This window comes from Protopterus annectens, chromosome 1.part2 (assembly GCF_019279795.1).
Source record: "Protopterus annectens isolate FY-2018-M chromosome 1.part2, PAN1.0, whole genome shotgun sequence".
NCBI classification, from domain to species: domain Eukaryota; kingdom Metazoa; phylum Chordata; order Ceratodontiformes; family Protopteridae; genus Protopterus; species Protopterus annectens.
In genome coordinates, this window is record NC_056727.1 from 443597812 (window position 1) to 443620533 (window position 22722).

The window sequence follows — 22722 nt, forward strand, 5'->3', positions numbered from 1 at the left end:
GCATTGTTTTTCAAATTATGTTCGAAATAAGTGTACTTCAAGATGCTCTGTCATACCAAGAAGAAATCCAGCAGAACTGTAAACAATAAAGAATATACTCATCTGTCACTAATGTTTATCCTGTGAAATCTCCCAAAAAATTCAAGCTGAAGTAGAGCACAAGCACTTCCTACTCCAAAGGCTTGCTTAAAGATTTAAGACCTCTGCCCTATAGTGCTGTCTTGTGCTTCCCAAATTTCCCTGCTTGACAATGACCGCACAGGGAGCCTCCAGCAATAGTGCTTATTTGCTGCTAAAAAACAAAAAAACCCAAAAAACCCCGGAGCCATGGTTGTCCACAAGGTGTGCCGTGTAACCCAAAAATGTATAACCGAGATGACAGAGTGATACGTTAGGCATCCAAATGTAAAGGTTATCTGCCACCCATAAAGTCTTTATCAAAGGAACCGACAGAGGGGGTAAATACTCTGTTCTACCTGAGGGGGGTTGACAGAAACAGAGACACAGAGAACAGACTGCTGGGTTTCCTTGTTAACCCTTGGCAAACAGACATACTTATCTCGGACAGTCAGCCCTTAAAATCATAGAATGAGAAAAAAAAATCAAAGCAGAGGATCAAAATCTTAGCACGTATATTCTCCTTACATGTTAATTTACACCCTTTGTGGGACATTGATTGCATACTGGACTAGGAGGAAGACAAATCTGCAATCATTTGGAATCTTGTTAAAATTTCTGGACTACTCCACATGTATGAATTGCACTGGTGCTTATTAAGAGTGGTACTTAAACTCCACCTTACCCTTTGGCAGTCCATCAAGGAACTGTAGATAAACAGCAACATTTAATTACTTAAATTGTCTCAGTGTAATGTCATGCCAACAGCATTTAAAATGTGCAACTGTTTTGTACAAATTTAGCAATGACCTGACCAAATTTCCCTAGTATAAAACATCATCTCATCTTTCCTCTGAAAAGGGGCTACTAGCCTAATGGGACTAGCCTGGTTAACAAAGGATAAATAAAATAAAAAAATGTAAGAGTAAAGTATGTCTTCTGATAAACAGCATATCAGATGACATTGTTTGTGAAGTGGGCTGATACTCAGTCTCTCCCCAGTTACAAATGGTATTAAGGAACACGGTTGATTAGGGTTACATATCTAATTAAGAAATGAGCAGGAGTCAGAGGGAAGGCACAAGCCGTCCACCTTATAAATGGTATGGAAATACAGGGATACACAATGAAGCACTCGTACTGTACTCAGAATCCATTATTTATGCAAAACTGACTTAACAAATGTCCGCACTATATAACCGTTTAAGCATGTTACTACCACTGCTGCATTACCACTGGGTATGCCCCATTTAAATTTTACCTGTAATTATCAAGGACAGCAAATACACTGCTGATAAATTTTCTATTCTTCACTGTTCCACACTATTCTTTAGTTTAAATTCCAAGCAGGAAGACTGTCATGCAATTCAGCAAGTGTCACATTTATAATAGGACATTTGTTAAACAGGTTGGTCCAACTGGGCCAGAAGTCCATTTTCAGTGGAGACCTGAGGGAAAAGCTCCAGAGTTGTACAGACCAAAAGTAGTAATTGATACACAAAAAACATTTATGAATACAGAAAAAATATTTACGAATACAGAAAAAAAATCATAAAAACTTGCAGTAATTAAGACATTTGCAAGATAATTTTTTTTTGGTGGTATTTGATAGGAAAAGGAGTGAATTTAGAGAGAAAAAAAGCAGTGTTAGTATACAACACATCAAATGCTAACACGTATAACACACAATTTACTGTAATATTTTAAATAAATGGCTACTATAACTGGTTTGCATTTTTTGCATGTTCCTGAAAGACCTCTGAGGTGCAATGTAGAAGCTGAAGTCTATATAATTTGCATTTGATTTGATGCAGAGAACTATGTTTTTCAATTAGCATAGTCTTGAAGCAACTGAGCACCTAACTTCTACTTATTTGAGTCTATTTCATCCACCCTGGATGCAGTAGAGCAAGTTCATAACCAGTTCAGATGAATATATTTTTCAAAAAGGCAGCCTCTAATTGGCTCAGTGTAGCTCTGTGCTAAACTGACAGTGTATTTTGGAGAAGTAATTAGTCAAAATGGAGAAGTGCAGTAGCTAAAGTCTTAACATCAGAGTGAGGCATGGAACTGAGAGGTATGTAGAGGAGTTTTACCATTTTTCTTTAATGCAGACCACTATTGTCCTAGTGCTACTAAGTATAATATGAGAAATCTTAGAAATTGTTTATTGTTAAAATGTTATGTTTGAATGCCCTCTGTTTGCAATACCTAACTTAACCTGAAAAAGTTCCATGGAGAAAAGTGCTCTACCATAGATAAAGATAGACAAGCCAATAAATTATAAATTAAACAAATAAAATGAGCTTTTTAACGGGTCTATATTACAACAGCGAAGAGGCGTCTAATTGAACGCCTCTTCGCCGACATATAGAGCAATTGCACTAAATGCGAATGCTCAGAACACCAATTTCTTTCCCTGGGAAAGAAATTAGTACCAACACACACACTTTCAAACATTACAATGTGGGGGGCTCAGCCCCCACCCCCAACTAAATATACCAACTCCAAGATCACACTACAGTGGGGAAAGGGGCAAACACACAGGGAAAGCCAAGCGATTTCTTTCCCAGGGAAAGAAATCGCTGTTCTGAGCATTTGCCCTTTAGAGCTTTCGCTCTATATGTATAGAAGAGGTGTTCGATTAAACGCCTCTTCACTGTTTTAATATAGACCCCTTTTTAACTACTACCTCTGGTGGTAAAAGGGATGTTCTGTCATAAAAAACTTATATTACCATTTTTGTTCATAGGAGGTTACTAGGATAGTGGCCTTAGAGCTCTTAAAAGCCCAGCCATGTTAATCCAGAGTTGCCTCAATTGTCATTGGGTTAGATGGACACAATTCAAGGAGAGAGTCTGATCAACACAGACTACCCCTGTCCATGAGGGATATGGGTGCCACTCACCTGGTGAATTTGCTCCTATCTGTCTATAGGTTGCACCTGAATAGAGCCAGTGAGGAGCTTTGCTTCATGTGAATTAGAAGTTTATTCCAGAGAAGAGGCAATCTCTGGGAGATGCATCTCTCTCTCTCCAGCACACTCGGTTAATGTCAAAGACTAGGTTATGATCCCTAGACTGAGTGACTCTTGTGCCATTTGACTTGCGGATGTGCAGCATCTCCATCAGGGCAGGGTCAGAGACTGCCCTGTAGGCCAGACATGTCGCCTCTCAGCAGCCTATATGATACAGAGTACAGTGACACGGCTTTCAGTCTATCCAGGTGAGTCATGGTTTGGAGGCCCTGTATTTTCTTTGTGAGAAACCTCTGTGGTCTCTTCTCCAGCTGCTGCAGGTGTCTGGTGAGTTACATGCAGAAGGGAGCACTGTACTCTATTAATAGTCTGATGAGGGTGAAGTACAATGGCGTTATAACATCCTTAAACCTGGACACGATGCCCTTAGTTATGAGATGTGCAATGTAGAAGACCTTCCTTACCACTGCAGAAACTTGGTGTTGAAGTTCAGACTGCTATCTACCTGTGTTCACAGATCTCACACCACTGGGTTTGAACTTAGGGTGGTGCTGTCAACACTAATCAGCAGGGAAGTCTGCTTTGCCAAAGGGGATAATAATGCACTTTTTTGCATTTAGTTTTAGACCATGGCTTTGGCACCAGTCATTTGTCTGTGATAACCCCTCCTGTAATATGTTATTATTGGAAGACTCCGTGATTGCACCCAATTTGCAATCAGCAAACTTGGTAAGCCAAAGGCAATCTACTTTAACCTGGACTTCTGAGAAATAAATTCCAAACAGTAAAGGGCCCAGCTCAGATCCTTGTGGTACACCACTGGTGACGGGCCTACTGTAGTGGTGGAGTCACCAACTTTGACAGTACGTATTCTGTCGGTGAGCCAATTGGCTACCCATCTAGTGGCGTAAGGGTTAATCCCCAACTGGGAGAGTCTCAATGATACCGGAGTTGTGGATTTTGTCAAAAGCCTTGGCTAGGGCAAGATGGGCAATATGCACGGCCTTACCTTCATCCAGGGCTTTGGTGACTTTCTCAAAGAAGTCTACTAGGCTTAATAAACGTGATCTACCCTTAACACAGCTATACTGGGCTGGGTCTAGAGTTTGAAGGTCGCATGTCCTTGACAATAAGGTCCATGAGGATTCTTTCCATGGCCTTGCAGATGAGGCTGGTTAGACATATGGATCTATAGTCCACAGGGTTAGTTGATGGCCCTCCATTGTGCAATGAGATTACTGTTGCTGTTCTCCATTCCACTGGACAAAGACAGATCTTAGGCTATGATTAAAGAGAACAAGCGAGTCCACTACGTCCTGTTTAAGATTGCTTAATAAGCAACCTGGGGTGGTATCTGATCCCACTGATAGTGTTTTTGGCCTTGAGGAGAGCAAATACGACCTGATCTCTAGAGATACTAGGCAGAGGACTGGTGTCAGGTATGTTCTGGAGTACGGCTGGCGGGGATGGGGGGGTGAAGTTTGCACCAAACTTGTCAGATAGCAGGTTATCAACTTCCTCTGGTGTACAGTATGTGTGGCACCATCTACTACCAGTTCAGCAAACAGCTGAGCAATCCCTTTTAGATTTCTGATGTAGTTAAAGAATGCCTTATGATTATCCTTAGCTAGGGATTCTATTTTAGTTTTCTAATTAGCTTTGGAGGACTTAAGATTTCTGATTTACTTGTTCAAGTTGTGGAGTGAATTCTTCCTCTGCCGAGTCAGTTCCCTCTTGTTATTATGCATCAGTTTCTTCCATTTGGTATATAACCTATTTATACTTCAGGTCCACCAGGGTGACTTGTTTGCTTTTTTTTTTTTTTTCTGGGAGAACCTGGTTTTAATCCACTCAGGTACACCTCTGCATAGGAGTAATTGTTGTCTGTGATTGCAGGGAGTATAAAACTTTTTATACCATAGCTTAGTAGGCTGCAGTTTACTTTGGAAAAGGGTTTTGCTCCTGTGGTGGTGACAGATCCAACAGTTACTTCAAAAGAAACTGATTTATAGTCCAACCTTACCAGGAAAGGCATCAAATGAGGGGGGGGGGTGCAGACTATCTGCTCAAGAGCATATGTATTGACAAAGTCCAGGGACCTCTAGGCAAGCATGTTTGTGCTCCTTATGTCACCCAGTTGATGGAAGGATGGTTGCAATCTCCCCTAAGGTATTTGGCTGTATGGGGAGTGACTCCAGTAAGTCCAGGTAGGCAGTGTGCTTTTCTTGGTTCATGGTGGGGGACAAAGCTAGCACTGATGTGGTAGGGTATTTTGCCTATAGTCAATTGGCCATGGAGTAGTTCGAGAAAGTCATACTGTTTGACTAATCTCGAGGTGTGCTTGGCTTTATGGAAACACCTCCACCTTTGATGCTTTCATGCTCATTTTGAAGTCTGAATGTGTGGAAGGCAGTGTAGCCTTGTAAGACCGGGGTGCTCTCCGTGGCCTTGAGACATGTCTGACTGCACTGACAGCAGCATCTCACAAGGTAAGGAGTGCTTCCAGGGAGTGCAGTTTCATGTTTAGACTCCTAGCATTAAGCAGCAGAACCCAGAATTTGTCTCGAGTGGACTTTGTTACATCAGAAATGTTGTTTTGACATTGCCTAAAAATGACACTATGGACGAGGCAAATGCCTTTGCTAGCATCAAACAGTCTACAGGAGACAGGTGCAAACCATCTTTGGCAAAGCAGAGTGGCCTGTCAGCCATGCCTTCCCAGGCTGACAGATACTGGATCCCCTGGAATGACACCACAAGCTCAGCCAACTGTCAAAGTCGATCATTCTTTGTTTATACTGTGGCATCATCCTGGGTGAAAGTAGAAGGCTTCTTAGGTCTAGGGTCATACCTGCCTGGGACACTATCTGAGACTGCAGTCATGTCTCTCTTCATATAGTCCAGAGAGGTACACCTCAAGTCATTCACCCCAACATGGACTATGACAAGTCATAATGGTACTTAAGTGACTTGAGTGCATGTGTGATTTGACTCATCCTGGCACCTGACAGGCAGCTGACCGTGACCTTGTCCAGCCTGGTGAAGGGGACATCTGTGTGTCTCACTGTCAAGTAGCTTATAATTAAGACATTAAGTTTTGAGGTATTTTGCCTTTGGGGCTTATTTGCTGAGACAGTGGTGTATATGTTATGCATTGTGTGAAACTGATTTATATTTGGGAGGTCTCTGATCTTTTGATAGGCTTCTAATGAGCACCTCCACATGTGGGTTTGTGTGTCATGACCTTATATGGCTTTGTGTGTCTTGCCCTTATTTTGTGCGACAGGTGGTGTGTGTGTGCTGACCACCTGTTTGATGTCCATTTTGTTACATGAGGGAACTGACTCCAATATAGTGTAATTACATCTCTCACATATGGTATTTGTTTTAGGAGTAAGTGGTTGTCAGTGTACATGAGGCAATTACTACATTGCCTCAGGATGCCCATGACAATTAGGTTGGCTGGTGAAACAATGGGAAACTGCACATTCATTATAGCAGGTTTTTCCCTATGTACTATTAGGGAAGGGAGCTCATTGGGCTAGTTTGACCAGTTTTTGCACTATGACTAACAAAGGTGCTTGTACTACTGAATTCTATAAAGGATAAGTGTGTAAACACTGCTCAGTGTGCATAGTGCAGAAGGGAAACTTGGGAGGGTTCCACAGACAGGTGTCTAAGGAAAAATCGAGTTAAGGTTGTGACACCTGTGCCCTGGCCCAGAAATCAAGGAGTCTCAATCCTCACCACTAACACCAGTGAGGGGTATCTCATATAGGAGGAAAAGATAACAAATACACACAGTAAAGTGCAATTTCCTTTAAGATCACACAGAGATCACAGTCAGTCCAGGGCTGGTCACTCCTTTGCTCTCCAGGTCCCCAATAAGACTTCCCACTGGCCCAGCTATAGGGTCCAGATCTCAGCCTAGTGGGCAAGCTAAAACCTCTAGCACCCTCTCTGTCCAGCCAGTGCTTCATGTCCCTGCCCAAGTAGCAGACACATGCACACAAACTAAGAGTTTATACAACCACACAGACACTCCTGGGGAAGGCTGGCACAGGTTCTCCAGCTGTGCCCCCTTTTTCCCCAGACTACACGGTAGTACCATCTGCCACCACCCACTAATATTTATCCGCTACTCAAAGGCCCTTAAAAGGGTGTCCAATTATTACTGTCCAATATTATTATTCAATTGAAAGTATAGCCCAGGGCTAAAGCTATTGAAGTGGCTTTGTACAATTTTACCAAAGGCATGCAAGTACTCTAAAGAGCTTAAATTATCTCTCCAAAAACAGCCACAGTTGAAAGGGTTTAAAAATATTTAGTAACAAATAGTCTAAACACAAGACAATACTTTTTACTACACCGTGCTAGTCAAGAGTTCAGAAATCAGAGAAATACTTAAAATAATTCAGTATTACAGTGCTGACATCACAGAAAAAGTCTAATCTGTCTAGTTTCTAGCTATTTCTAAGATAAAACACAAGTCTAAGATAAACTTACATATACAGGAAGACAGTGCTGATGAGTTGGATGGTCAAGACAAAAATGCTTAATGCTCTCTGATTCTCTGTTTTTTAAAATCACATTCCTGGTTCACATTACATCATTCTTCACACTTCCCTGGGTTTCCAGGCTAACAAACTACATTTACATTCTTCACCTCTCGGAAGAAACAAGAGCAATAAAGGAAATTTATGCATGCAAATTCTGGCCATTAACTCAGGCCTTAAAACAATAGCAAGAATTCCTTCATCTAGACCGGCCGGGGCTGAGGTTACATCAAAGGGTCACAACATGCTTTACTTGGTCAGCAGAGTGCACTTACTTTTTTTTCAGTTCCACATGTAACACTATTTTACCATTTCAAACAAGCCTGTGGTTTACAATGAATATGTACAGATGACAGAATTATCTCCGAAATTCTATCTGGCTAGGCTGGCAGCCTTCACCTATCTTCACATATCTCCCCACCCTTAGAGAACTCGAGCTAGTTTTTCAAGTAACCCTTGAGAAAAGCTGCTTGAGGGAGTTGGGTCTATCAGAGTATATCTTACCCCATTTCCTGTTTAGAGAGCCCATCTGCATTGGCAGTGCTGCACGGACATATTGTATACTTGCAACCCCAGGCTTCATCTTAGCAACTTGGCATTTTGCTGACTGGCTCTGTTTAACCATGTTAGGGGGTTGTGATCTGTCATAACAGTGAATTTCCTTCCATACAGATAAATATGAAGTTTCTGCAGTGCCCACACTATGGCTAGACATTCCTCTTCTACAGCTGCAATGCAATCCTCCATGGGTTGGAGCCTATGACTAAGATAGACCATTGGGTGCTCTTCCCCCTCTGAAGAAATCTGGCCAAGTACAGCCCCCACCCCATGGTTTGAGGCATCCACCTGCACAACAAATTATTTGATGTAATCTGGACTGGCTAACACAGGGGGGTCCTCCCAAAGCTTCTTTAAGCTTCTGAAATGCCTGCTCACATGCTAGGGTCCACACTACCTTATCTGTCTTGTTCTTCCTTGTCAGGTCTGTGAGGGGAGCAGCTGTGGTATTATAACTGGGGATGAACTTTCTGTAGTACTCTGTTGTCCCTAAAAATGCCCTCACCTGCTTTTTAGTAACAGGTGCAGGCCATGCCTGAATGGCTTCCACTTTGGCAGGTTCTGGCCTTATCTTACCACTTCCCACTCTGTGTCCTAGGTAGGAGACCTCTGCCATACCCACCTGACATTTGCTTGGCTTAATGGTCACCCCTGCCCTCTGTAGTCTGCCCAGCACCTCCCTGACATGTTGAAGGTGCTCTTGCCAGGAATGGCTGTAGATGGCAATATCAACTAGGTAAGGGCAAACCCTCCTGCTCCTGCTAGAATATGATATACCAGCCTCTGAAAAGTTGCTGGGGCATTCTTCATCCCAAAGGGCATCTTTGTGAACTCATACAAGCCAAAAGGAGTCAAAAAGGCTGACTTTTTTCTTTAGTACTGGGAGTCAAGGGCACATGCCAGTAACCCTTGGTAAGATTAATGGTTGTAAGATACTTAGCCCCACCCAGCTGCTCTAGGGCGTCATCTGTCATAGGCATGGGTAAGCATCTGACTGACTAATTTCCTGCAGTCCACAGAGAACCCAGTGCTGCCATCCTTCTTTGGCAGCAGCACTACTGGGGAGGCCTAGGAACTGTTGAAATCTTGAATCACCCCTAGATCCAACATCTCCTGTACCTCCTCCCTCGGAGTCGGTTTGACTCTCTCAGGCACTCTGTAGGGGGCCTGCCTAATAGGCCTTTGGGGTCCTGTATCCACTTGGTGCTGCTCTAGGTGGGTGCACCCCGGTTTCCCAGTGAACATGTCCCCAAATTCCTGAAACACTGCTCGGATTTCTCGAACCTGGGTAGGAGATAGCTGTTGGGACATTGCTACCCCTTCCACTGAGGTGTCAGCCAGAGCCTCACTGAGATGATCAGTCTCCAGATCTCCCTTCAGACTCCTCCTGCAGTGCACTGCAAATGCTCAGCACAAGGGCCTCCCTATCATGGTAAGGTTTCATCATGTTAACATGGTACAATTTGTGCCCCTGCCTTTTGCCTATCAGTTCCACCATATAATTAACATCACTTACCTTTCTTACCACCTTCTAGGGTCCCTCCCAAGCTGCTTGCAGCTTGTGTCTGACAGGAATGAGAACCATTACCTGCTGCTCACAGCATACTCTCTAGCTTGAGCATTCCTGTCATAACACTCCTTTTTTTCTGTTGGTGGGCTTCTGCCAGGTTCTCCTGGGCCAATCCCATGTGTTCCTTGAGCCTTGTCCGGAGTTTCAGGATGTATGCCACAACAGACTCCTTGTGAGAATCGCACTCACCTTCCCACTCATCTCAAATTAAATCTAAAGGTCCCCTCACCCTATGCCCATACAGCAACTCAAAGGGTGAAAAACCTGTGGATTCCTGGGGAACCTCTCTGTAAGCAAACAGATGGGGGAAATATTTGTCCTACTCCCCTCTTAAACTAATCTGCAAATGCCCATAGCATGGACTTGATTGTACAGTTTAACCTCTCAACAAGACCATTAGTCTGGGGATGGTAGTGGGTAGTCTTCATGTGCTTCACCCCACAGGACTTCCACAGACAAGCCAGCAGGTCTGACATGAAATTGGCACCTCTGTCAGTCAGAATTTCTTTTGGAAAACCTAACCTAAAGCATTTGCCACATTCTCTGCCTCAATGGAGGACAAAGTCACTGCTTCAGGGTATCGTGTAGCATAATCCACTACCACTAGGATGTACTTTTTCCCTGTGGAACTTGGGGTACTCAGAGGACCCACAATATCTATAGCTACCTTCTGAAATGACTCCTCAGTCACAGGCAAAGGCATCAAAGGAGCTCTCACCTTGTCTCCTGCCTTGCCTACCTTTTGGCACTGCTCATAGTTCCTGCAGTACCCTGTTACATCTCTGGAAATTCCAGGCCAAGAGAAGTTATGCATAATGCTCCTCTTTGTACGTTTTATGCCCATATGACCTGCCAAGGGAATATCATGGGCCATGGCTAGAGGCGCCAGATGGTAGGCACTAGGCACTACCAACTGCTGTACTCTCACCTTCTAGCCCTCAGTCAGGGGTCCACTCTCTGTACAGTAACTCTTTGTCCCAGTATACAGATTCCCCCTTCCTTGAGAATCAGGTGCCTCCCTAGCTACCTGCCTAAGGCCTTGCAATGTAGGGTCTTGAGAGCTGAGCTTGCCTCAACTCTCTCCTTGTAACCCTTCAGTTCCCTTTCCACAGGAAGTCTGGCATCCTCTGACAGTGGCGCCTCACTGTCAGCCTGGGTACTACTACTCATCTCTACCTTTGCAGTCATTCTGTCCCAGGGAATATCAGTACCCACAAGCAGATGTGGCTCACCTTCAGTCTCACTGCTACAATATGGAATGGATGGCAAATTAAAACAGGTTCATGGTTACTAAGTATCTTATCCAAAGGAGGACATACTCAGGACTGCAGCACCCCATTGTCTTGAAATCCAGCAGAGTATCAGCAATCAATCTACATGCTATAGGAAGAGAACTCAGCCTTCTGCATCAAAACAAAAGTATGCTACCTGCTGTGCTACTAACACTGCTTTAAAACTCTAAACACAAAACAGTGATACCATTTCCTAAGTAAAACAGATGCATATTTTGGGTAGAGGATTCAGGCTCTTGCTTCCTGTAGCTAAGGTACAGGGCTTGCGCCTAAGCAAATTACTAACCACTTGCTAAGCCTGACTAGGGCTGTCTTACACACATACCTCAACCTTTTAATGCAAGAAATCTGGACAAAGTCTAAAATAAATAGGAGCAGATTATAAATATTTATTTCATGAAGTTAGAAAAACTGCTAGAATAACAGGAGTTTGTTAATATGCATTTTTCTAAAGGATATGAAGTCTAAACCTGAAGTATACGTCATTAATTAGCAACTTCAATCTTTTCATGAGAAAAAACAAAAATATGGGGCAAAAATATGGACATTCTGCAAAAACCTGGGCAGTTGAGGGGAATGCTACCTATCTTACACACACACACACACACACACACACACACACACACACACACACACACACACACACACACACACACACACACACACAAAAAACCTCTTAGTGCAAGAGGTCTGGGCAAAGCCTGTCATAATGGTGGGAACAAAGGCACAAAACAAGGGACACAGTTGAACGTTGCTGTTATAAATTCAGAAAGTTGTTAGAATAACAGGATTTGTGTTAGAATGCATTTTCTAAAAGATATGAAGTCTGAAACTAAACTCATTACTTTAATTTGATATTACACTTATATCATCTAACGCCTTACTTGGAGTAGAAAATCATTACTAAGTTTAGCATCATACACTGTTTACCTTAAGAGTTTCACGGTTTTAAAATATAACCCTCAATGCCTGTCATTTGAATACCAGTATCTGGCAAACAAGAAATTATTGCCATAATCCCAATGCAAGCAACCTCCACCCCCCAACACAACCCAAATGACACACAGCCCACATAATCAGTGTGCCACTCAACTACAGCCCATAAGGCATAACGTACCCAACACTCTAATCATAGGTGACTCTATAGTCAGGCACACTGATGTTCCACTCACCAGGCTAAACAAGGAAAAAGTTACTGTCGGCTGCCTGTCAGGTACCACGATCCGCCACATAACCCACTTACTCAGGTCACTCCACAACAAGTACAAATATGACTGTCATTGTCCATGTTGGTGTGAATGACCCGAGATGTACCTCCCTGGACTACATGAAAAGAGACATGGAGGAGCTCTCCGATCTTGTAGCCCAGGCCGGTATGACCCTAGCCCTGAGTAGTATCCTGCCATCATCCAGAATGACACCACAGTACAAGGACAAAATGATTGACTAACAATTGGCTAAGCTTCTGGTGTCATTCTAAGGGAATCCAGTATCTGTCTGCCTGGGATGACATGATCGACAGACTACGTTGCTTTGCCAGAGATGGCCTGCATCTGTCGCCCTTGGGATTCCGGATACTGGCAAAGGCTCTTGCCACCCCTATAGTGCCTTTTTTAGGCAAGGTTCAAATGAAAAATTCACCACCGTAACAGGTACAAGCAAGCAAAATCTAAGGGTAATGCTACTCAATGCTAGAAGTCTAAACCTCAAAATGCACTCACTCGAGGCACTCCTTAAAATGGAGAACATTGACATCTGTGCAGCGACAGAGACCTGGTTCAAAACTCCAGAGAGCACCCCTGCATTACCAGGCTATAATTCATACCACACCTTTCGGCCACCAAACCCAGACCGAAACACTAACGGTGGAGGTGTGTCCATATTCATTAAGGATATCCACACCTCCGAGCTAGTTGCTCAGCATAATGCATCCGAGATTATCCAAGTTCAACTAACTCTGGACAAAACCGCAATCCAGATTGTAGCTTGCTACAGACCCCACACCATGCCCCAGGATTCCCACTCCTCTTCTTGATACACTGGAAAATATTAAGGTACAACCCAACACTCTAATAATGGGCAATTTCAACTACCCTACCATTAACTGGGAAAACTACTCCTGTACCAACTCTTTTGCTCAATGTTTTCTGGAAATAATCAATTCCAATGCTTTGGATCAGCTTATCCACACCCCCACCAGGGGCAGCAATATTTTAGACCTGGTCATCACCAACATGGGTGACCGGTGTTCCACACCAGAGGTCAGCTCCTTGGTCAGATCCGACCACAAGCTAATCACCCTAGACATCCACATCCCGCTCCCAACCCCCATTAGGAAAACAACCGTAAAAAATGTCTCCAAAGCCAACTTCATGCTTCTTAAGACAGAAGTGGCAAACTTCACGACACCCATGCAGATGGACAATAGAGGTACGACTGCTGAACCCTACACAAATGCACTTTATAAGCACTTACACGAATTCATGGATCGTGCTATCCCTAACAGAACCAAGATGCTATCCTCCAAAAAAAGGAAGCCAATCTGGTGGTCTTCTGCCATAAACAAAATCTACAACAGAAGAAAGAAACTGTTGCAAAAAAAGAGTAAAATCCCACGATTGGAGGAACTCCCTGGTCAGCCTCAGAAGCTGAGATCCCTCAAAATTTTCCAAAGCTAGTTATGAAAACTAAATTGCCACTGATTCTAAAGACAACCACAAAGCATTCTATAGCTATGTCAAAAATCTCAATGGCAACACTCAGATCTGCTCTGAGTTACAGCACAATGACACTAAATATACAGAACCAACTGATATTGCCAACATCCTGGCAGATAGGTTGAGTGCTAACTTTACCCCCCTCTCACCCCCTAAAGGGCCCATCTTTATACTGGAAGAATGCAAAGTTCCTGTAATCACGGCTGCACAGGTAAAAACTTCATTCTCCAAAGCCAAGAACACAGCATCCATGGGACCTGACAACATCCCAGGCTGCCTTCTACATGAACTACAGAATGAACTGGCACCCCACCTAAGTACCATGTTCAATCATAGCCTCACCTCAGGCTTTGTGCCCATTGAATGGTGCACTGCAACAGTTATCCCACTCCACAAAGGTGGGACCAAAACAGACCCCGGGAACTACCGCCCCATTAGCCTGACGAGCCTCGTCTGCAAGGCCATGGAACGTATCATCATGGAACTCGTAAACAAAGACATTGGAGATCCTCAAACTCTGGACCCCACATAGTTTGGGTTTGTAAAAGGCAGATCATGTCTCCTAAACCTGATGGACTTCTTTAAAATAGTCACCAAAGCCATAGATGAGGGTAAGGTGCTTCACACAGCCTATCTAGATCTCGCCAAGGCTTTTGACACCATCTCCCACTCTGGAATTATAGATAAACTCACTAAACTAGGTATAAATCCCTATGTCACAAGATGAGTTGCTACCTGGCTTACTGACAGAACCCACACTGTGAAAGTAGTAGACTCTAAATCAGACTTCAGACCAGTGACAAGTGGAGTACCACAGGGTTCAGTCCTGGGTCCTCTCCTGTTTGGTATCTACTTCTCTGAAGTACAGGCCAACACAGAAGGTCTTTGGCTAACTAAATTCGCAGATGACTGCAAAATAGGAGCCATAATTGAAACTCCTAACGATGTGGACATCCTACAAAAGGGCCTCACTGAGACAGATGCCTGGTGTCAAAGACACTCTCAAGCTCAATGCCAAAAAGTGCATTGTCACCCCCTTTGGTAAAAACTCTGTACCCATGAACTACCACATAGGCAGTAGTCTACTTAACACCAAAAGTGTGAGACCTTGGGACACAGGTGTACAGTAGTCTCTCCTTTGATAATCACATCGCCACAGTGGTCAGGAAATCCTTCTACGTGGCACACCTCATTATAAAAGGTTTCTCATCCAGAAAAAGAGGTCATTGTTCCCCTCTACTCATCACTCATTAGACCCATTACAGAGTACAACGCCCCTTTTGGTATGTACCTCACAAGACATCTACAACTGGAAAGGCTGCAAAAATACCTCACAAAGAAGATTACTGGCCTCAAACTGATGCCTTACGCAGACCGTCTCAAAAAACTCCAGCTTTACTCTGTCGCATATCGCCTACTCAGAGGCGATCTCTGCCTAACATACAAAGCTATGTCAAACCCAGAGCTGTTGGACATGCTCCACTTAAAGAAATCCCAATCCCTCCGAGCTCTAGGGACCTAAACATTGTCACCACAATAAACAGAACATGCTGGAGGGCTAGATTCCTGTCCCAGAGACTTCCCATACTCTGGAACAGACTACCTATCTTTGTCAAACAGAGCTCCTCATTAACACTATTCAAGAAAAATCTTGATGATTGGATGGGTAATAGGAAATTCACCCTGGGGATCACTTCTGTGGTTCTGCTTGACAGGGGCACAGGAAAATAATTTTCTTGGGTGACAAAAGCCTGGGTACCTTTTTGACTAGGCTTGTATAGGCCCTAGGGCCAATAGCCTAGTACCTACCTATGAACCTATGAAAATCAGTCTGAGAAGAAATATGATTTCCATTGTTACAGCTGTTGTCTGAGAAACTTTCAAATTCTTAACAGGAAAAAGATTTTCACAGTTTAAATTATTATTCCTGTCCTCACCACATACACTAGGTAAATCAATAAAGCATCTGTTACAGTTGGTATTAGCATCTGTGAACGCTAAACAACTTACAATTAGAATAACTCCTAAAAACAAGGTCATTTAGACAAAACTCATCCATCAAGGCCATTTAACAAAACAGTAATGCAAAATAAAACTAATTACTTAATTGTGAACTGCAAAACAGTAATACTTATTGCCATACACTGCCCAATATGCCTACCATGCAAAGACACATCAGCACATGAGCAAACAACCCTAGATAGGAAGATGTGCTTCCCCCCATTTGCCTGCAAATACTTTCAGTGCTGTAAATGAATAATGTCAGAAAACAACTTTACCTGCGTCCTTAGCCATGGAAGAGTGCATAGCACACCAAGCACCTGCAGACACGTTCATATAACTGCTCCTAACAAGAACAGTCATAGTACAGCAAGCAGCCTTAGACAGGTAAACATGCCCACCTGTTCCTCAGCACATACCATCAGTGCTATAAATTAATAAAAGAAAAAACAAATCTTCTTCACCTGTGTCTTAAAAGGACAGCCAGGGAAGAGTATACATTAGAAAAAGAGCTTGCAGACAATTTCAGCAATGAAAGTCTAGTTAGTTTAAATGGAATATTATATAGGGTTTCAAATAAGAATGCATGCACTAAAGAACTAACAAACGTGGTGAACCTGCATTAGATCACAGATGCAGGAGACATTTACACAAATCATTTAATGCATCTCAACATCCAATCCAAAGTCTAGTAATTTACAAAATGACACTGGACTTTTCAAACTAGTTTCAATAGTCTTAAGACTGCAAAAAATTATCTGTTCTAGTTAGGCAAAGACATACAGAAAAAGGGTATTGCTTTCACACCGTCCTCTCTAAACTGCTCCTTCCAGAAATTTGCTTCATTCTGATAAAGTTTTGCCTTGAAATACTACTCTAAAAGCAAACACCAGTTCAATAACATTTTTTGCCCTGTGGCAACAATTCTAAGCATTTCAAACTCCGACAAAAATTATAAATAATGAGTATGAAATTTTCAATGTACTTGAGTGAATACTTCATTCTTAGTGTGTTGTTTCAGTGGTCTCCTTACCTAAGAACAGATATATTATTATGACCACAAAATTGGTAAGCTTTAATATGTATGCTATACGCAATTATTTTTTCTTTTAACAAGTTGTGTCAATTAATCTAATCCACCTCAGTACAATCCATTAAAACTGCTGTTAAAGACCCTTCAACATTGTATTCTATTCTTGCAGCATAATGTTCATTCACGTCAATTTGGTCTTATGCCCAAATGTCCACTGCAACCATATTAAACAGTTATGCTTCATAGCTACAGCAAACTTCCTGCAAAAGTGACACAGTTAAGGCTTCCCTATAGTCCATACCATTTATAAGCATTCTCGATCTCTTATCTACAGCTGTTTCGTAAGATCCAGTCTCCTGCTTAAGTATACATACAAACACACACACACAGACCTACCTACTTACACATACACCCGCCTACCTATTTCTTGCGCACACACACACTCCTCTTAAAATCTTAGAGACATGCACACCTACCAACCAATTGTCTGGTTGCGGTCCACAGTCCAAACATCTTCAGGAATTCAAATCCCACACACACACGGACCAGGAAGATGTAAACGATCGGTCGCACATTGCATAGACGCAGAAGGTTTTCTGTGTCCCGATGCAAAGGGCATTCTTAAAGAAGAGCACCCTTAAAGAATTTTTTTTTTTTAAAGAAACAGGGCAGCAGAGGTACCAGTATGCCGTACCGGCATGTACTGGCCCCCAAAAAACTGTATCCAGGTATGAGAACAGTGCAAATCAAGTGCAGAGAAGTCTAAAAAATACTTGAGCCCTTTTGTGAGTTTCCAAGCTCAGACATACTATGTAACTACCTACTGCCACTAGATGAATAATCCCAGTCCTCCTAATCTAAAAGCACAGTAAAAGGAGTGTCTAAAGTGAAATGCAACTACAAAAAAAAACTTAAAGATATGGATACAGCAGAGTACTTTAAACAGCTAATAAAAGTGTGATTGTTCAATAAAAACTTCTCTTTGAATAAATGAGTGAAAAGCCACTCAACTGTACAGAGTTTATACAGGGAATAAAAAAAACAAGATAAGCTTATTAATAAGCCCTCAAGCAAATAAAACTACATTCAAAAATCTCAAGTGTTTCCCCAACCTAAACAGACCTGGCTATCTTCCCAGTGTGCTAGACAGAAAATCCACTGATCTCTTTTGATGTAAAGACAAGTGTTTGAGAGTGCAAAAATACACCATTATCTAGCTAGCTGTTGGATAAAGAAGTCAGATCATGAAGAACAGACAATGGGAAGCAAAATTTACTTTTTCAGTACAAGGAAAGGCAAATAATTCAGGATATCAACAGCAGTGTAGAAATAGAAGAGCTCATCAAGCTCAATTTACAGTAGGGGTGAGCTGCTTAAAATCACCAGGTTTAAAAAGCACATCAACAAAGGGGAGGGTAGGTGGAAAAACAGCAGGAAATCACCAGCACTGCTTTAGTTTATGAAGGCTGGAACTCTTTTCAAAGACAGAGGCCCAGAATTTCACTGAGCATTTTTTCATCACTCAAGAGACAATTTAACCAATGAAAAAAACACGTGAAATGTGCAGATAATTTAAGCGTCTAACTCTCACACAGAACAAAAATACCAAGCAAAGCATATTTCTTAAAAACAGAAAAAATAGGGCAGGTAACAGAAAGCAGCTCTATCAGTCACAAAATACAGGTTTACTTTCTTCACACAGTAGGAAATCATAAGCAGCACTAACTCATGCAGGCTTGAAATCTTTTCAGACAAACAAAAGCAGTTCTATGCCCCTTCTACAGATCTCATATACAGGTTAAGCAATTTCACCAAAGCCTATGCCCTCTGAGGAGAGGTAGAAGCAAGAAAAGAGAACCTTGATCACTGTAGTCAATATAATAACTAGGTGGAGTCTAGATGTGGCACATTAAACATTTTCCAAAGCATGAAGGTAGTTTGGCTCTCCTACAGAATACTTACTGCGATAAAATTAACACGTGCTCATGTTTAATGTCTTTTTTGGGAGAAAGCATGTAAATTGTGAGGCCGACTTACTCCTAAACTATAAAGCGTCTGTGCTCTCTGTACTAGTGTTTACATTAGGCCCAGAAAATCCATTGAGTTAGTTGCCAAAAAGGTTTGATCCAACTTTTTACAAACTGCTAGCTGTGCTGTTCTATTTTTTAAGTATGCATTTGTGAAGTGGATAACTCACTAGGCTTAGTTGCCTCTTTTCAAGGGCAAACTAGAAACACTGTTTAACTACTGAATGGTTAAGTGGCTTACTTATACAACTGCTCAATTTGCAAGTTAAGACAGAGCATAACAAATCTAAAAATAAGACAAAGCTGAAGGCCTTTACTGGCTAATAGCCTTAATATTCTTGTTTTTGAACTGCCTAAACATCACCATGTAACAAGACAGCAGCACTAGAGACGACTTGCACATGCTTAAGTTAGGTGATCTTGTGTAAGACTGCTTGAATAGTTAGGGATTCTGAAGGATGCTATCAACTGTACTGAACATTTCCAAGATTCTGGCAGTGGTAATATTAGCTAACAAAAGTCCAAATTCAACAGAGATTGGCTGAATGTTGCATCTTGTTAACAGTTTGCCTACTAAGCACTGGTGGGAGGTGTAACACCTACTCATTCCCTAAGGACATAGTCAAATGTCTATTAATATGTTGGCTAACTTGACTCTCCCAATGTAATATCGCACCCACATTTCCCCTTCCATGCAGCTCACCCACATTTCCCCTTCCATACAGCTCTGAGCAAATCCTGAATACCTTCTCCAAGGCCAAAATCACTTGCTCCATGAATCCTGATAAGGTGCCATTCTGGCTTTTTTTTTTGTTTTATTTATTTATTTATTTTATTTTTTTTTGAGTACTAGACACTGGTTGAATCACTTCCAGGGCTATTCAAATTTAGCCTCCCCATTGGAGTCATGCCAGAGAAATGGAGAACTATGGTAGTCATCCTGCTTCACACAGGGGGGGGGGGATCAAATACTGATCCAGAAAGCTATAGACATACAAGTCTTACCAGCCTTATCTGCAAAGCAATGAAACATATTATGGAACTTATTAATACAGACAGTCTACAAGCCCCTCACCAAAGCCAGATTGGGATGTTAAAGGCAGATCTTTCCCCCTGAACCTGGCTGGCTTCTCTGAATAGGTCACTGATGCATTAGACTCTGGCAAATCTGTTCCTACTATGTACCTAAACCTGGACAAGGCCTTTGATACCACCTTACATTCTGATATCATTGATAAGCTAATCAAACAATGTAAACCCTTACATTATGAGCTAGATAGCAAACTGGCTAACGCACACAAAGTAATCTACAAGTGTGTGAGGCACACACTCTTCAAAGTTACCAGTGGTGTCCCCAAGGAAATCAGTCCTATGAACACTTCTCTTTAGTATTACTTCTCTGATGTCAAGGGCCTGTGGCTGATAAAGTTTGTACATGCATGAACATGAAAAGTTTTCATTAACTCCCCATCTGATTTCCAGATGCTTCAAGAGGGACCAACATACACCAATTAGTGGTGTCTGAACCACAGAAAATTAAGTGCCAGGAAATGCAGCATTTCATCCTATGGCAAAACTGGGCACCCATGCATCTACCACATAGGTAACACCCCTTTGAAAGTGGACTCAAGGACTCAAACATTACGGACCTGGGCACTTTCTTTAACAAACTTGAAGCACCTGTGATAGGCATGAAAGAGCGTATCCTTTTATTTCTCTTATTTTAAAGTATATCTTTTTATACACTGTCTCATGCTATGTTTGGCTGGATATTGCCATTTTGCATTTTAGATTTAAAAAAATTCCCTGTAGTGTACTCTGTCAAAAATATTGGGGAAGCAAATGGCTGTTACTAAGGAAATAAGACATTTCCAAGATTTATGCTATTGGCTGCCAAAGAAAAAAAAAAACAATAACTAAAAATGAAAATTAAATCTAAATTGTAATCAAATGACAATATTTTAAAGGAGAAAAAAGAACTGGAGATGCGATTTCTAGAAAAGGGAAGCAACAAATTATGTGCACAAATAAACAGAATTTATGGGAACAATACATGCAGAATAATGTTCAGTAGGAGGAGTACGGTTTAAGGGAAGGCAGGAATTTACCAATTTATGTAATTTTGGAATGAATAACTGTTAAACTGTGTGCAATGCAAAAAAATAACGAACAAAGGGAAGCTGTAACAATCCAAACCAAGCAAAAATAAAATACAGCTTCAGGAAGAATGCCAATAAATATCCAAGTTCTGAAATAGACAGGTGCTGGTGTAAAACTTTCTTTTATTCCACAAAACCAAGGTTAACGCCAAAGTATTCCACTTAAAACATACGTTTTCGTTGCTGAAATGCAACTTCTTCAGACCAAGAAAACATCTGAATAAATTCCACTTAAAACATGCGTTAACCTTGGTTTTGTGGAATAAAAGAAAGTTTTACACCAGCACCTGTCTATTTCAGATCTTGGATATTTATTGGCATTCTTCCTGAAGCTGTATTTTACAATGCAAAAAAATGTTACAAAGGTTTATTTATGTTCACCTGTGTCGTTCAAACTGTGAAGACTTAGCCTTTAACACCTTTATTAAATCTGACAACTATATTAAGGCCATCTTTAACAAATTTAGTGTCTGGTGTATGGTATAGGTTCAGTGCAAGCACAATTAAGACTCTGCATGTCTGAAACCTGAAAAAGTCTTATTACATATTTCTTACACTTTTCATTATGAACAAATATTTTTTGATTAAAATATTTGATGGAAATCTTCATAGCAGTTCTGTGAAAAAAAGAAAGTTTGTGTAGGGTTCCATTGCCCCGCAAAAAGTTTAAGAAACTGCTTTGGTGTACTTCACCTTCACTGGGCCATCCAGATAGTCTTATTAGTTATCACAGCAAAAAAGTACTACAATAGGCTAGCAATTTAAGCTTCCATCTTTCCCAAGTTAATCAACTGATTAGTTTCCCAAACATCCTTTTTTCCAGGCAACACTGGCTGTCTATGAGAACTCAATGCAATAAACTGCTATTCACATCTGCTCTCATATATGTGGGGGGGGGGGGGTAAGGATCTAAACAGACTGGTTCAAGGAAACAGAAGACTGATTAGAAATAATGGTAACCTTCATGATGCCCTTTCGACAAAAAATGTTTACAGGGATTTCAGCTCATGGTAGCCTGAAGTTCAGAAATCCTGCAGTCAAAGGCAACTGCCACTAAGCAATGGATTTTAATACAAACTTTGAACTAGCAGAGTCAGTGGCTCCATATAATTTCTATGTCCTGCATTTCTGGTCCTTAGCTTAATCCAAATAAACCTTCCCATTAAGGCAGATTCTTTACCAAGAATTGGCATCACAAATCTTTGGTCCTGCAGAAGGTATGGTGAATTCCACTACCACAAGTCTGGTGCCTTCGTGGGTATGGTGTATTGCTTTTGTAACCAAGAACTGTGATCTACTGCTTAACATGCCACACAGCTCTGGACCAAACATCATATTTTTACTGCTGACTTTTCCTAGCTAATAATGTAGAACCTAAGCCTGGTCCCAGCTGTGACTACTGTAGATCCCAATATATACTTGATAATTATTGGGTTATCAGGAACAGTGACATCCCCACACTGGGCCAGTGATCAAGGAGTCCCGATCCTCACCACTCACACTGGAGAGGGACATTCACTTGGAATACAAATGGATACACTCAGTATTTCCAGATGCAGCTCTCTGCACCAAGTAAAATTTCCCTTAACAGCACACTGAGAACACACTCAGTCTCCGGGGTCTGAATTTCTCTATAACTGTCTCCAAGTCCCCAATAAGACTCCCCACAGACACTCCACAATCAGCTACTCGAAGGCCTTTAACAAAGGGTGTCC

The 22722-nt window shown here is 41.8% G+C and overlaps 1 protein-coding gene across 1 annotated transcript in view; it reads right to left on the reverse strand.

Moving 5' to 3' along the window:
* The window catches only part of SNX5 (sorting nexin 5), a 1365310-nt gene that overhangs the window by 733018 nt on the left and 609570 nt on the right, over positions 1–22722 (reverse strand). Inside the window, 1 exon segment of the mRNA XM_044056982.1 lies at positions 17037–17077. Within this exon segment, the coding sequence (XP_043912917.1) occupies positions 17037–17077 (41 nt within the window).